This window comes from Haemaphysalis longicornis, unplaced genomic scaffold, assembly GCF_048455015.1.
Source record: "Haemaphysalis longicornis isolate Haplotype H1 unplaced genomic scaffold, Haemaphysalis longicornis Haplotype H1 scaffold_1, whole genome shotgun sequence".
NCBI lineage: Eukaryota > Metazoa > Arthropoda > Arachnida > Ixodida > Ixodidae > Haemaphysalis > Haemaphysalis longicornis.
The window spans coordinates 347,631,100-347,646,581 of record NW_027526203.1 but is presented as its reverse complement, the minus strand read 5'-3'; the positions used below and the strand labels follow the sequence as shown (position 1 = coordinate 347,646,581).

General features: G+C 47.4%; 1 protein-coding gene across 1 annotated transcript in view; it reads right to left on the bottom strand.

Moving 5' to 3' along the window:
- The window catches only part of LOC144153732 (monocarboxylate transporter 11-like), a 42,232-nt gene extending 27,401 nt beyond the window's left edge, over window positions 1-14,831 (bottom strand). The window contains exons 1-2 of the mRNA XM_077685424.1: window positions 14,442-14,831; window positions 10,579-10,870 (exon numbers count right to left, since the gene is read on the bottom strand). Coding sequence (XP_077541550.1) covers window positions 10,579-10,804 — 226 coding nt within the window. The 5' untranslated portion in view covers window positions 10,805-10,870; window positions 14,442-14,831. The remainder of the gene's footprint in view (window positions 1-10,578; window positions 10,871-14,441) is intronic.
- Window positions 14,832-15,482: the final 651 nt, after the last annotated feature.

Genomic DNA, 15,482 nt, shown 5'->3' with positions numbered 1-15,482 from the left:
TTTCACTAACGTCTTATTTTCTGCCTTGGATCGCTCATCCGTAATCTATTGTATTTTCATTGATTCTGCCAAGGCTTCCGACACTATTCACCATCAACTACTTCTCTTCAAACCCAGTAAGCTTAATCTGGACATTAATGTAATCAAGTGGATTGAGTGTTTCTTACCAAATCGTACTTAGTACGTTTCCGTTAACAACCATGACTGACCCACGCCCTGGGACATCCGTTGTTCCGCAAGGGTCGATGTTAGGCCCTCTTAATATATATTAATGATCTTCCTGATACTGTTAATTCGTCTATAAGGTTGTTTGCTGATGACTTCATATTACCAATAACCTTTCTTGGGAAACGCATGTGAAATACATTTCTAACAGCGCCAATCGCACGCTTGGCTTTCTTCGTCGCAACTTTTCTCTTGCTCCCCCATCGTTGAAATTCATATTATACAAGACACTCGTTCGACCGAAAGTCGAATATGCGTCATCAGTCTGGGACCCCGCTACTGAATTGCTTACCTCAACTCTAGAATCACTGCAAAACCGTGCTGCTAGGTTCCTATTATCAAACTATGAGCGCCTGGCCAGTGTAACAGAAATGAAAAAAAAGAACAGTTAAATGTTGATGACCTCTCTACACGGCGCATCGTTTTTAGCTTGTGTACATTTAATAAAATTTATCACACAAATTAAATTCTTAAACAGTCGCTTTTTGATTGCCCTAATTATGTATCCCCCCGCATTGACCACAACTTTAAAGTTGGTTTACCATTGTGCAGAACTAAACATTATCATGACTCTTTTGTTCTAAAAACCAGCGTGCGCTGGAAACCTTCCCGCTTCCATCGTCTGCATCACCGAGCCTGTCACCTTCAAGTCGGCAGCTTACGATTTTGTTCATTCATTGTAATTTTTGTTCTCTTCCCGCCCCGCTGTGTGTTATTGCTGTGTTTTTTTTAATACCCCACTCCAGTCTGTAACGCCTGAACGGCATTGGGAGTAAATAAATGAAATTAAATGAAATACACGACACCCATGAGCCATGAAAAAAAAAAAAAACGTCAACTTTGTGATGGACATACAGGATGGTCTTAGACAACGACAACAGCAACACAACCAACAAAAGTTGTTGGAAGAAACACTTTCTTCTCCGTCAAATGGATACATTATCCAATAAACAAGAAAAAAAATTACAACTACCATTACTTATCGACTTCCGTTAACCAATCTGTTCACCAAGAGCTCCTTACACAAACAGGACTTTTTTCCTATTAGGTGTACGGCACTCTAAGCCATTTAATAATACCTGAAAGACCGCCATAAACGTATAACTGTTAAGTACATGTCATCGCTTTAGAAAACAACTTTTGGTGCCCTCAGGGAGGCGTTTAAATGCTTGTTTTCTCAACCCTTACATTAGGAGCATTGTACAACAGTGGAATCGGCTCATCTGTGAGATCGGGGTCTGCGCGTATACCAGCTTGCTATTGCCTAAGCTCGTAAGATGTTGCTTCAATGAGGCAGTGGATCCTCATTGTAAACATAAAAGGTTTAACAAACGTAGATACAAACGGTAGCTCGATTGAATACAGGGCACGTCTTAAGCATTAGCAGTAATTTATTTTGCGAGCACGTGAGATATACAACAGCAGTGTAAAACTCGCCCTAGACGGTGCGAATTTACCTGCTAATTCGTAGCTGCGGCGCCGCTCGTGCGGCAACAATGTATATACGTAGAACTGGCTTGAGCAGCAGGGTTACTTCATAAAATGAGTTATTCATATTGCGAGACTGAAACCAGGCTTATATTTTATTACTCGCCATTTTTGTCAGCCCAGATCGTCGTCGTTTGGGGCTTGGCAATGCTATCGAGTACTACAGGAAACGTATCTAAACGATTCCCAATTGTGGCAACGACGCACAGGTGAGGGGGCTCTGGCTGCTGGCGCCACAGATCGCATACAGGGTTCCCCGCTAGTCGACTGCTCCTGACAGGCCCTCATAGGCACTCAAGTCACGGCCAGGGGGTTTGAAAAGAGGCTCCCTTCGTTCAAAGTTGTCGAAGCAGCGCATGCTAGCACCCCTAAGCGCATAGATACACCATAAGGGGGAGGGGAATACAGCCGCCCCGGTAGCTGAATTCGTAAAGCATCAGACGCATTATTCGAAAATTCTGGGTTCGGATTCCTTCCGGGGCAGATGCTTTTCCCCTTCCTTTCTTTCCTAACATTTCGAAATTCCTAGTTTGCCAAGAAAAAGAGGTGACCCTCCACGGTGGCTCAGTGGATAAGGCGTTGCTATTCTATGAGCCCAAGGACGCGGGTTGGATCCCGTCCGCTCTGTTTCTGATGGAGGCGGAAAGCGAAAACGCCCGTGTGTTTGAGATTTCGGCGCACGTTAAATATGAATGCCTATTCATTATGTCTGCCGTCATCTTGCCCGATAACTTCTGGCAATTCCCACTTCCCGATAATTCAAATTAAATTGCAGGATACCTTCAAGACATTTCCTTCGCGAGTTTGAATGGACAGAACTTTGCCCAAAAACATGAAAATTATGACACAAATAATTAATGTGACAGAGCGTACAAAGGCTTTGAAGGTGCGTCGAAGTTTCTGAGGGCAAGCACCACGAGCGGCTCGAATCAGCATAGATAGTTTTAAACGCTGATATGGTATTGCTTTGGGACTACCGCAGTTAGCTATAGTGTTAGGATACTTGAGTTAAATCCTACCGTCCGACAAGGTGTAGAATTTCGAATTAGGCTCTTTATTTTATTTAAATATGTCCTAAAAATTACACGACCTTGATAAACGATCGAAAACACTGACTTCTAATACATTATGGAATTACAAAAATAATTTATTAAGCAGTGTTATTTGAACTCGATAAACGTTACGCCCTGAACTTGCACCGCCAAACCGTATGTTTGTTACTAAAGGTTACAACCCGGAATGAACGTATTGTTTGCCTCTTGTTTTATTTTATTCCACGTCAAAAGTTTCATAAATGGGAAAATCGGGAAGCATTACACTTACAAGTTCCAATTCGTAAATTATATTAGTTTTTGAGTTGCCCCGTTTTGCCGGTCACGTTTATTGCTGAAAAAACAACATCCGATTTCTGATAATGCGCTTGGTGCTCTACCGGTATTTTGTCCGTGGCTCTTTAACCAACGTAAAAGCAAGAAAACTCGACGTGGAAAGAATTCAGTCAGTAACAGATTTGTCGCCAGTGATGGCTGAGTAAGACAGTGCTTTCTTGGGGTGGCACCTGCCTTGTCAGTGCGCTCGTATGAAGTATACAGTTCTGATTACAGAATACAAATCTCACTCATGGCTAAATAATAAAAGAGAGACTGCAACACTTCCGATGAACGCTTTCACTCTTCCCTTCGTGTATGAAAGCATTGTGAGAGCTGTAGTTATCGCCAGCAGTGAGCGGCCACTGCGTGATCTGCTCGTGGCAGCAGATCCGCCTTCGCTTTCTGCTTTGGTCTAGTGGCGATTTTTTTAAATGCAGAGCATTTCTTAGCCTCGCCTCTTCCTGCGTCGGACGGCGTCCACAGCTCCGCGTCCGCAGCAGGTGCGCCTCTCCTCCTTCCCTCCTCTCTCTCAACAGCAGCTGACACGCGCATGCATCGTAGTCAGCCCGTTCGCTGCGTCGCGGTCTCGGCGTAACAGGTGCGTGATAGCAGCGCGGTGGGGCGTGGAAGGGCGCGCGCTGCTTGCGCATGCGCGCTCTCCCCCCCGTACTGCTCTCCCTCTACTGCGCGCGCTGCAAATATAAAGCGGCTAGCGGTCGCTCGTGCTTCAGTCACTGCGTTGCTCCTTCCTTCCTTGGTTGACGCTCGCTCCACCCTAACGCGACTTTACTCTCCTCTCTCTACCCCAAACCAACACCAACGCAACTACGACCCAACTACCCACCCTAACGCGACTTTACGCGGCGTTAACGACCCCCAATGCTCTGCATTTACTCGTGTTCCCCTCGCGGGAAGGCGCGGGAATTTTTTTAAAAAGTGGCCATCGAGTGTGTTAATTGCTGAAACCGAGAGGAAGCGGGCCAATGGCAGCTACATCGCTCTAATGACGTAATTAGAGCGCTCGGCGAACGCCAAGGTTGGGAAAGAGCGAAAAATATTTTGACCCAGATTTTAAATTATCAGACGGGCATAAAGAAATAATTTTAGGCTGAGGTGCTTTGTGACCCTCTATTTTAAGCACTGGATGTGTTTGTTGACTACGTTTTTAAAGAATTGTTAAGATTTATATTTAAAAAAAGTGTAAAAGAGGGCTGCAGGGTCCCTTTAAGGTTGTATTAGTATTTACGCGCTACACGGCAACACTAAGAGTTTGAGCAAGTGATGTGCTGTTTCCCGAGTAGGCGAGATTGCCCTCGGCGGCAGCTAGGAAATCAATTTTGGCGTGAATATTCGCTCTTCTGGCAACATTGCGTTTGCAGTGAACAGCCAATCAGAAGACAACGCGACAATGTAGCCATCAAGAAGAACGACTTTAGAAAATATATATCGAAGTTGCAACCCAATAAATAAGTCCTGTTATTTAAATTGCAGGGTTAGACATTCTTATTTTTTCGTGCGTTGTTCCTTCCTTAATAAGTGCCGTTATGTAAACTGCATGGTTAGAGATTTTTACCTTTTCGTGCGTTGTTCTTTCTGACGTGAAATTAAAAGATCATGGCAAATGGCACAATTGGTATCGTGGAATCCGGCTACAATTTCGAAGGGGTGATATTGTTTTTTTTTTATTATTCCCAATAGGCGGAGTCGCAAGAAGCCATATTTTGCCACAGAGAGTGCACGAGGCACAAAATGTTCGCTGCGTGAAATACAGGGGATTGCGAGAGAACGTGTGAAGGCATAAAGGAAACGTCTTTACTTGCGTCTGCATCTATATCTTGGTGGTGTACCTGAAACGATTCACAATTGACTAATTTAAGAGGCCCAAAGTGTAAAGAAGCGCTGGAACAATGTGGTTTTAATAACTGGCGCCGTAACTTTCTGTTGGAAAATTGCCATATAGTTCTAAGTATTGATGGTTAAATAGGCTTAATTTCGTCGAGCTTTCTTCTCAGGCTGTTCTTTCCTGCCAGGCTCTAGGGCTCCAACGGAATGCGCGACGGGAGAATACGCATTCTCTTCATTCTACTAACTTCGTATCTTCTTTCTGTACCGTCTTTCTTCTTTCGTATCTTCTTTCTTCATTCTACCAACTAATATCTTCATTCTACCAACACGCGTACGACTCCGTGCATGTGACAACGTTGACGTGTTTCTCTTTTTTTTTTTCGGGGCCGCGCGTCACGGGGCGGTGCTGACATGTTTTGTCGTTCTTTTTTTCATACCACCCCTTACTCTATGTCAGGCGCCGACTTTTCTGTATTATATAGCCGATTTTCGCACCAACCAATTCACTGCGTATTTTAAATTCAAGGAACACAGAAAGCTCGGTTGTGTACTACCTTGATGCATTGAAATGCGAACAACGGAGCGCGTGGCTTTCAGTAAAGGCCGCGCGTCCTGGCGACGGGTCGCATAGCGCAGTACGAACAAGTTACGAGAGTTCGTGTCCACTCTTGGTATGAGAACACCACCACTCGACGTGTGAGCATTTCGGTTTGTTTTCCCGTCGCGTTCGGCGCCCGCTGCACGCGAGCGTTATCTAGCTTCGTCGCTGCGCTGAGTGAAAACGGCGCACGCAACTGCCCCCCCCCCCCCCACCCCCCCCTTTTTTTTTTCGTGCTGCGTGCCCAACACATGATGGAAAGGCGATAGTTTTTCCATATCAAGCTTGGTCATGAACGAACTCCCGTAACTTGTTTTTACTGCGCATACGCGGCCTGTCGCCGGCATGTACTGAAAGCCACGCCACGCGATCCGTTGGTCGTATTTCAGTATATCACGATAGTACTTGCGTTTGACTATAAGTTAAATCTTCCCAAGGCTACTTGTACGCTAAGCAATGTTTACGCGTATGAAGCGTGCCGCCTGTGGTAGTCGTTTACAAAGGCTTTGCCTATATCAGTCTTCGGGCTCGGTAATAAGAAATGCACATAGATGGCGCTGATGGTTTTTCGCAGACGGAAAAAGCGAGCATAATTTTTTTGGCCGAACCCCCCAAAAACATTAGATTACAAGTAAAAAAAGGCTACGCATTAAATTAAAAGTTCAGATTGTTTGGCGAGTTGGTGATGGAACTTCAAAAGCATGGCAGCGGTGATTGACGAGGAGTGTTTGTCTGTTGGCGCTGTCACGTTCTTAAAGTGATATTTGTGGAAGACGTCCAGGGAGGCAAGGGAGGAGGTCTTCGTCGATAGAAAGCAGATATATTTACACTATGTACAGAGAACCGGGTGCTAAGCAGCCATCTTGGCGCCTCGCCTCGTCTTCGTCGTCTTCGTCTCTGGGTCTGTTGCGCGCGCTGCTTGCGTCGTTTTCATCGTCGTCGAAAGTTCTAACATTTTTCCGGCCCACAAGGGTTCGTACGAGCGGTGGTGGTATCTAGTCAGTTTGCCATTCATGTCCATCCGGTGTCTGAGTTTCTTTTTTTTTTCTTATCTTTGGTCTTCTCTTTCTCCGGTACTTCGCCTTTCTTCTGACTTTTGATCTGTGTTTCTTCACAATAACTACGTCAGGTGATGAGTCAAAAGCATAACATTTCTTGTAGTTCAGAGTGCGCACTGTCTTCAGGTGTAGTTTCATTGACGTCTTGTCTTTGCACCCGATGCACCAGTCCAAACCGTGAACGTTTACATCTTTTCCTGTGTGAACCTCCGCAGTATCACATTCTTCTGGCTTCTTCGATTTGCGAACACATCTAGTAGCCTTCTTAATCATAGTTGTCATTATGCCGGCGGCAGCATTTTTATCTGGGCTCTTTCCTGGAGAAGCAAATGTGTGGTCTTTCGCGGCGTCTCTCGAGCCGAAGTGAAGGGGACCGGTCGTCCAATGTCCGCGATTTTACGAAGACCGCGTTCACTCCTGTCGCCGCCACAACTCTCCGAAACATGGGCAAGCTTGTCTCGTAATGAGCAATCGTAATTGTCCGATGAAGGTTTCCTTACTTTACCATGGTGTTCAACGTTTTCTCTCTTGTAAACGTCTTTCTGCATACCGTCTGCAGATCTCGTCGCCACATACCTACATGCAGAAGAGGTTTCAAGCGCTTCAGTCGTGGGTAGTTCGGCAGTGACACCTCCTGAAGCCAGTTCCTCCTCCAGGGTGCTTTCTTCTGATGGGGGTGGAGCCAAGATACAATGCGGTGATTCTTGCTGGGTTTCAATGAGCTGCTGGTGTGGTGTTCCCAGCAACACGGCGTCTTTCGTACCGATCGAGGGAGGCACATTCGACTGGCGTATCCCAAGCGCCGTCTCAGCCGAGTGGTTATTCATAGAGGCGTATGTCGTCGTTGGACCAGGGGATGTAGCCAAGCTTGAAGATGCTTGGGTTTGATGACCTATTACTGGAACCTCCATCGATGTCGTTGAAGTCGTGTGCTTCACGCAAGTTCCGTTCTCCTCCCCAGGCTCTTTACTCCCGCTTGTATTACTCGACTCATATTTTCGTAGCGGTTGCCCTCTTTCTTCTTTTACGAGCTGTGGGTTCTGAGGGGCATGTCCTTTTCGTCCATGAAGTCTCTTTTCGAGGTAGCGAATAATTCTATACGCTTCTTTAACGGACTCTAAGGCATCGTCCTGTTGGCCGTCGATTCGTGTTCCGCATGCAAAGGCTTCCAGCTTCTCGCTGATTGCAGCAAGTCTGCCGGCACTGTGCTGGAGCCTGGCAATCGAAACAGCGGCCCCGACGTCTTTGGTTTCCTCTAATGTGGGCGTAACTGCGGCGATAATGTTCTCATTAAATTCAAGAAGACTTTTCTGGGCAAGTAGAAGCCGGTTCACCTGCTTCGACGCCTCCTCCTTCTTTCGGGGTGAGCAATGCGGTCGAAGAATTGAATCCCGCTCCATGGCTCACCTCGTCGTGTCGCTTGACGTCCCGGGTTTCGGCACCATGTGGAAGAACGTCCAGGGAGGCAAGGGAGGAGGCCGTCGTCGATAGAAAGCAGATATATTTACACTATTTACATAGAACGGTACTGCGAGCAGCCATCTTGACGCCTCGCCTAGTCGTCTTCTTCCTCATCGCTATGGGTCTGTTGCGCTCACTGCTTGCGACGTCCTCGTCGTCATCGAAAGTTCCAACACTCTCCCGCCCCACAAGAGTTCCTGTAAGCGTCATGAAGCAAAGTCTTGCAGCTACTGTCAACAAACGTTAATGTTAAGTAACCGAGTCCTGGGGCGAAGATATTTGGTCAGTATGTCGCTTGTATCTAGCCGGTCAGTGAATTTATACTTTTTTCTGGTTTTCTGGTTTTTCTGGTAAAATATTCATCATCATCATCATCACCAGCCTATCTACGCCCGCTGCAGGGCAAAGGCCTCTCCCATTATTCTCCAATTACCTCGGTCCTGAGCCAACTGTGACCAATTTATCCCCGCAAACTTCTTGATCTCATCTGCCCATCTAACTTTCTGCCGCCCCTGCAACGCTTGCCTTCTCTAGGGATCCACTCTGTTACCCTTAATGACCAGCGGTTATCTTGCCTTCGCATTACATGCCCTGCCCACGTCCATTTCTTCTTAATTTCTACTAATATGTCTTTAACACCAGTTTGCTCCCTGACCCACTCCGCTCTCTTCTTGTCCCTTAATGTTACACCTATCATTTTCCGCTCCATTGCCCGTTGAGTCGTTCTCAATTTAAGTTGAATCTTCTTAGTGAGCCTCCAAGTTTCTGCCCCGTAGATGAGTACCGGTAAGATGCAGCTGTCATACACTTTCTCCTTCAGCGACAATGGTAGGCTGCTATTCATTATCTGAGAATGTCTGCCATATGCACCCCACCCCATTCTGATCCTTCTAATTATCTCTGCCTCATGGTTGGGATTTGGGGTCACAACTTGGCCTAAGTAGATATATTCGCTTACCACTTTTACTTCCTCGCCACCTATCTCAAACTGCTGTGCTGTCCCGAGGTTATTGATCATTACTTTAGTTTTCTGCATATTAATTTTCAGGCCCACGGTTCTACTCTGTTCGCCCAGTTCGGAAAGCATGCTTTGCAATTCGTCCCCCGAGTTACTTAGCAAGGCAACGTCATCAGCAAATCTGAGGTTACTGAGGTATTCTCCATTAACCCTTACTCCCACCTGTTCCCAATCCAACGTTCTGAATACTTCTTGTAAGCATGCTGTGAATAACATTGGAGAGATTGTGTCTCCTTGTCTAACACCCTTCCTTATAGGTATTTTACTGCTCTCCCTATGGAGGATGATGGTAGCTGTAGACCCATTGTAGATATCCTCTAGTATTCTTACATAATGTTCATCTACCCCCTGGTTCCGTAATGCCTGAATGACTGCTAGGGTTTCGACCGAGTCAAATGCTTTCTCATAATCTATGAAGGCTATATATATAGGGGTTCAGTATACTCTGCGCACTTCTCTGATAGAGAAGTGCGCAGGGTAAAATATTGCTGATCGTTTAAAAGGTGGTGTAAGGCGCAGCGAAAGAACAAATTACCACCTCCGTCTGCACTGACTTCGAGCTGATTCCGTGGGGAAAAACAGCCGAGGATACAAAGGGAGAAAAAGCATGGATAGGAGCTGCATGCAGTGAGCAAAATAAATAGACCGGGGAGAATAGAGAAAGGCAAACAAAAATGCTTCGCTGCGTAGGTATACAAACGCGCCTTATCGGCCAACGCGCGCACACAAAATATTCCTCTGTGTAGTATGTGCGTAGGCGCTCGACGCGCATAGTGTATAGGTCAACCCTTGTGGACTCGCAGCAGAGGTTGGGCTTCATAGAAGTCACGTGACATCGCACGAAAGTAAGCTTAGTTTAGTAGCGGTTTTGTAGAGGGCCATCGGAGTTATTACAGCACAAACACTTCGTTGCATTACTTAGTAGGAAAGTATTGAGCAGTTCCACTCTGTGTCGCTCAGTCCCCAGTATAAGAGGGCAACTCGCTTTTCCGTTTGTCACAAATTACAGTTGCAACCTGTAACAAGGTTGCCATGTCGGTATTCGCCACGGTAATGCTGCGCTCAAGTACGCACGTTCAATCTCGGCAGTGGCAGCAGTTTTTCTGATGGAGGCGATGAACGAAAACACTTCAATATCTCGGCTCACGTAAACACCCCCGTTGGGTTAAATTGATGCGTAGCCCTCTGCTATACGGTGCCCCTCATAACCAAAGAGTAGCTTCGGCGCTCGAAACCGCCAATATTCTAAACAAAGTTGTCGGTGCTATTACGGATTACGGGCTGTATTCGTTAGCTCCAAGTTAGCGAGTGACACTGCTGCATCGCAATTTTATTTTTGAAGAATTGTGAACCCACAAGCGTCACTTTACACGTACGCTTCAGAAGAGTAAACCGTGGTGAGGTTTAGTCCTCCTCGGCGCTTGGGATGTCTAGTACATGTTCCCCGGGCCCGCACTCAAATGTCCCCGCTTGAAGCACGTGCGGATGCCACCGGCTGTCCGCAGCTGTACTCACTTCCTGTGAAGTAGGCGCACATCATGGCCGTGAAAGGCTGCGAGGCGGCTTCCCTGGAGGCTCCCGAGTACTGTATGAGCCCCACGTAGAGGACAGGCGTAGAGCTGAGGCCCACCCAGCCGAAGAATCCGTAGGCGGTGCAGAAGATACCCAGGTACCAGGCCCTCCGGGAGTCTGGGCCCTCCCCCGTCAGCTTGCCGGGAAGCTTGACCTGAGGCTTGGCCATCGCTGCCGCTGCTGCTTCTTAGTGCTTCTCGGTTTCGGCGAGGGCAAGCACGCAGCACGTGTGCCTCTGCAAAAGCATGGCAAGCTTGTTGTGACACTGCATTACTTTTACGATCAAGTGCACGAAAATTTCTGACTCGTTTCGAATTTTTCTCGCGCCGTTAACTTTAAAGGTAAAGTCATGCTTTGTGTTTAGGAGGTGGCTCCTAGTTTAAGAGGTGATACCACGTTTAAGAGGTGGTTCTACGAGGCTCTAAAGGGAAGAAAGCTACCAGGCGTAACACGGCGAGTAGCAACTTTTGACGACTAAATGCGCAATAAAACTAGAGATTTCTACTAAGTTCTCTTGCTAAGTTATTATTCACTACAAAAGCTTTTAGTATGCAACATATCGCATTTACAAGACGGCTTTAAGTATAATTCACTTATAGCGAACCCGGTTTCAACGAAATCCCGGCTATAACGAACAAATCTTCGTTTCCCGTTACCATTTGTATACATACAATTTATGTTCAGATATAGTGAAAAACGAATATAACGAACTAATTTCTGTTTCCCGATGTGTTCGTTACAAGCGGGCTCTACGGTACTAGGTTCCTGAGAGTATAGCACTTATTTTTTGAAAAACAAAACAAACAAAACAAAACAAACTGAATGGAGCACAGGTCACCGAACGTCGAAAGCATTTTGTATGGGACGTTTGTTAATCAAGACCTCCTTACACACAGGGGCCTCACTGCTCAAGGCTGCCTCGGAGATTGCTAGATCACTGAAAATCTGTAAGTTCGCTAAAAAAGAAAATGGCGATAGTATATCCACACGCTGAAGGGAGCTGTGCAACTGATTGCTCCATAGTCGCCAGAAATGATGTGATTCTGGCCGTCAAGTGAGATTGGCTGATTACGATTCAGTGCATACGTGTTTGCAGCCATTCTGAAACAGTTCACCCTTCTATAATATTGCCGGATCTTCGTATACACTGCTTCGGAAAGCGAGGCATCATATTGTGCAGCATTGTGCGAGCCACCCGAGTAAAACGGTTTACCAGACAGATCATTTCATTTTTTCCAAGCTTGGTCACGGTCGTCACGCATCCTGATCTAATGCGGTCATTGCCGAGTGAAACCGTAAGAAGTGTTTCAACACAAACAAAGGCACTGATCATTGCATGTTGCCGCGCACCAAGATTTCTGCCTTTGCCGTGCCGTCGACCTCGAAAAGAAGCAACCCCCGTTTCGAGATCGTAGTGGCCTCTGCAATTACCATTCGACAAGGAGCACAAGGATGGCTCGCCCTAAACGTGGCCAGGAGGCTCAACAAAACAGCCCTACATCCTTATGACCCGCAATCCTCGTCATCCACCGGTCACCCCCTGATTTGATAACGCCGACACAGCCGCAAAAAAAGAAAAAAAGAAGGAAAGATACGAGCCAGTCACCATTATTCTTTTCAATTGGATCATAAACGAAAGTACGCCGTCGGTGTCTAGTGTGCAACCCAGCGACACGTGACTCGCGGTAAGGGAAACGTTGTGTTCCCATGCACGCACTGCAGGTTCCCCGTTATTTCCGGTGGCTGGCCGCGCACAAAGCGGCCAAGGCTAAGCTGCTCGAGAACTCGCTGTAGCCGTCACTGGCAAACCAGACAAGTGTGCGATAAAGCGTTTATTTTACAGTCCACAGCAACGCAAACTTCAACAAGGGGGTATCAACCTGAACTACAAGGTTTTACCACGAAGGTAAATAAAGGCGCTGTTCGAGGAGATTTGCGACATGCAATGATAGCACTGCTACATTCTGTGAAACGAAATCTCCAGGATTGTGTGTTCACTGCTGATATCCGCTCGTTCTCGTTTTTCCGTTTTTTGTTGTTGTTATTAACTATGCAATCCCGGCAAAATTGTCGCGCGTGTAATCCATTGAAAAAGACTTAAAAAAATAAGAAAGCACTGCCGTGGAAATTCTTATCGATTTCATAATCATAGAACATGAAGTATGCCTGGCGGTGGAGAGGAAATATTTCTCTGTATGTGCCACGGCGCACGGTCATCATCAAAGAACTCAGCAACCCAGGGATGGCCCGGCTAAACTGAGGAGCCGAATGTGGAGTAGCACCCCGATTCTTGCCCCTGTAAAAGGCAGTGACTGGCGCTCTCGCTCCTCACACAATGGACGAACAGAACGAGGCGCGCTCCTCGTGAGAGAGAGGGGACCTCCTCTGTTACCAGTCCTGGGCTGCCCGCAGTGCTCATTACGGCGCTCTATTTTCAGAACTATTCGGGACCTCCGGTGCGAGAGCAGACGTGGCACTCCCGACAGACTATTCATGACTGGTAAATTGATAATACCCAGTGGCATGCATCCTTCTGACAGACGTTACATCCTCCGCTCCTCAGACTATCTGTGATCGAAATATGACTCAGACGATCCCGTCGTTCAGCTTCCCCACAATGCGCTACACTGGCCAATGTATACAGCACACCAATGCAATTTCAGCGAACGACGATATCGAGCATATGATTTGACTATGAAGTTCTATCTGGGCTATGACGCCACGCAATGCAAGCGTGGCGTTCTGCATAGCGCAATGACGCAGCGCAGATAACATTTTTGAGTCCAGTGGTACGCACGTCGCTGTCATTAACCGAAACCGATTTTTTGGCGGCATGAATGGGACACTCGAGTCAATTGTGGTGAAGCTGAACGGCAGGATTGCCTCAGAGTGGGATGTACATTGACTTGGGTGTATCTTAATACAATTGCAGTGCGAAAGCAGGGCTGCGAACACTTCGTATACATTTCTACGCGACGCGTCTTGCAGGAAATAGTTGTCTTGCACGCGGCGCAACAGGAACGGCAAAACACTCGCCGCCGCTCCCACGGAGGTCTCGTGAATTACCCCACTGAGCAGCCCTTGTTATTTCTATTGCAGCGAAAGATTCCTTAGCGGGACCGGTGGCGTTCGGTCAAAAAACTAACGCATTTCTCCATAGACCGGTTGGTCGACCGAAAAGCTCTGATGAGATGATCTCTGGACACACGGCGCGTGCGTGAAACCGGGCTTCCATGGCGTCGAAACGGTTGCTTGAAGATTACGAAAAAGGAACGCTTCTAGATATGACAATACATGCATCGATCATGGATAAGGAGTACAATAGTATACCTGTATCTCACAAACCACGCATCGGTGATGCATTTAAATCGGCTGTAGATGCGTGTACCTATAGTGCGCGAAAAATCGTCGCGTGGGTTCATTCTTTGTTTGCGCTTCGGGTCCTTGAAGGTCTGACGATCGATTGGGCGCACTATCAGCGAAGGTTGGACGGACTTTCAGCTTTCGCGCTCCTCTCAACTTTCCTTACGAAGGGACAGTACATTTTTGGACCATGCTGAAAAGCCGCTTCTGGCGCTGACCCTGGTTGACCAATTACGCTTGTCCATTAGCCTGCCACTATTTGCCAATGCATAAACCCGCAGACAAAAGACAACGCAAAGACGTCACTGACGAGCCTCACAGTTTGAGTGGAGTTTCACTGTGCCGCGTTCGGCACGATCTCGTTCTTCAACAGAAGTGTCTTCAAGATCTCGTAACTGCAGTACTGCCCAGAAGGTTGGCAGGCTGGGCAGCTACCTACTTACCCGGGGGGATGCAGGCGTGTGCGGAGTGGCAGTTCCGCGGAATGCAGTGGCTCATAAAACAAGCTGACCAACCTGCTCAGCGGCGTTGTCCGGCGCGCCGTTATCTCCCGAAAGCGCCGTCGAAAGAGCAGACACATCGGCAGGCTAGCTTAGTGCAGGGAGTCAGACGACCGATTGCCACTACCGGCGGCGTGGAAACGTCACTCGGACTCGTGCGCTGCGTCAGTCTTCATGTGAAGCTGGGGGTCAAGCCCGTGTGTCCGTCTGCGGGCGCGAGCCGCACGCCGCGCCGACCAAACACAATCTCGTGGGCAGCTGTAAGGTGCGCCTTCAACCCACGTGGCTCACGGCCGGCTGCACCGGAGCGCGGCTTCGTTCCCGAGCCCCAACTTAGCGAAGTAGCGGCGGCGGCTGCTGGGGAAATCAGAGTGACGCAGAGCATGAGTTATCGCGCAGCAGCAGTCGGCAGCCTCACTAGCGCTCGGATTAAATTGGAGTCGTTTGGTTTTGCGGCTGGTTCTTATTTAGTGCGTTTACAGACTAATCTGTGACAAAAGTAGCTCGCCTGTTGCTTCAAAATAATCTTTAGCTCGCAGCCTCTCTCTCCCATCCCAGCAGTGCAATCAACCTGACAATACGGCGGGATGGCCGCTAACTTACATCATTGAAAGTCAGTTATTAGTACTCCAGATCAAATAAAAGTAGCTTGTCATAAGGGGTTAGGTTTCTCGTAAGATAAGCACATTTATAATGAGTAACACCTTCCTTTCATAACCGAAATTAAAATCAGTTGGCCGCTCCGCCTGCAATGTCTTCGGGACAGCAGTATGAATATTGACTCGCCCCCGAATGCAGCGAAGCGGAAGTACATTTTCAGCGTATGTATAGGTGATTAACAGGCAGCGTTTCTGTTTTATTATTTCTTTTGTGTGTGTGTGTGTCACTTCGCTTTGTCGTACTGTTTCATCTGTTACGATTTCGACCACCTATTTCATCTACAACTTCGGCATTGTTACCAAGAGCGTGTGTGTGTGGCTAACC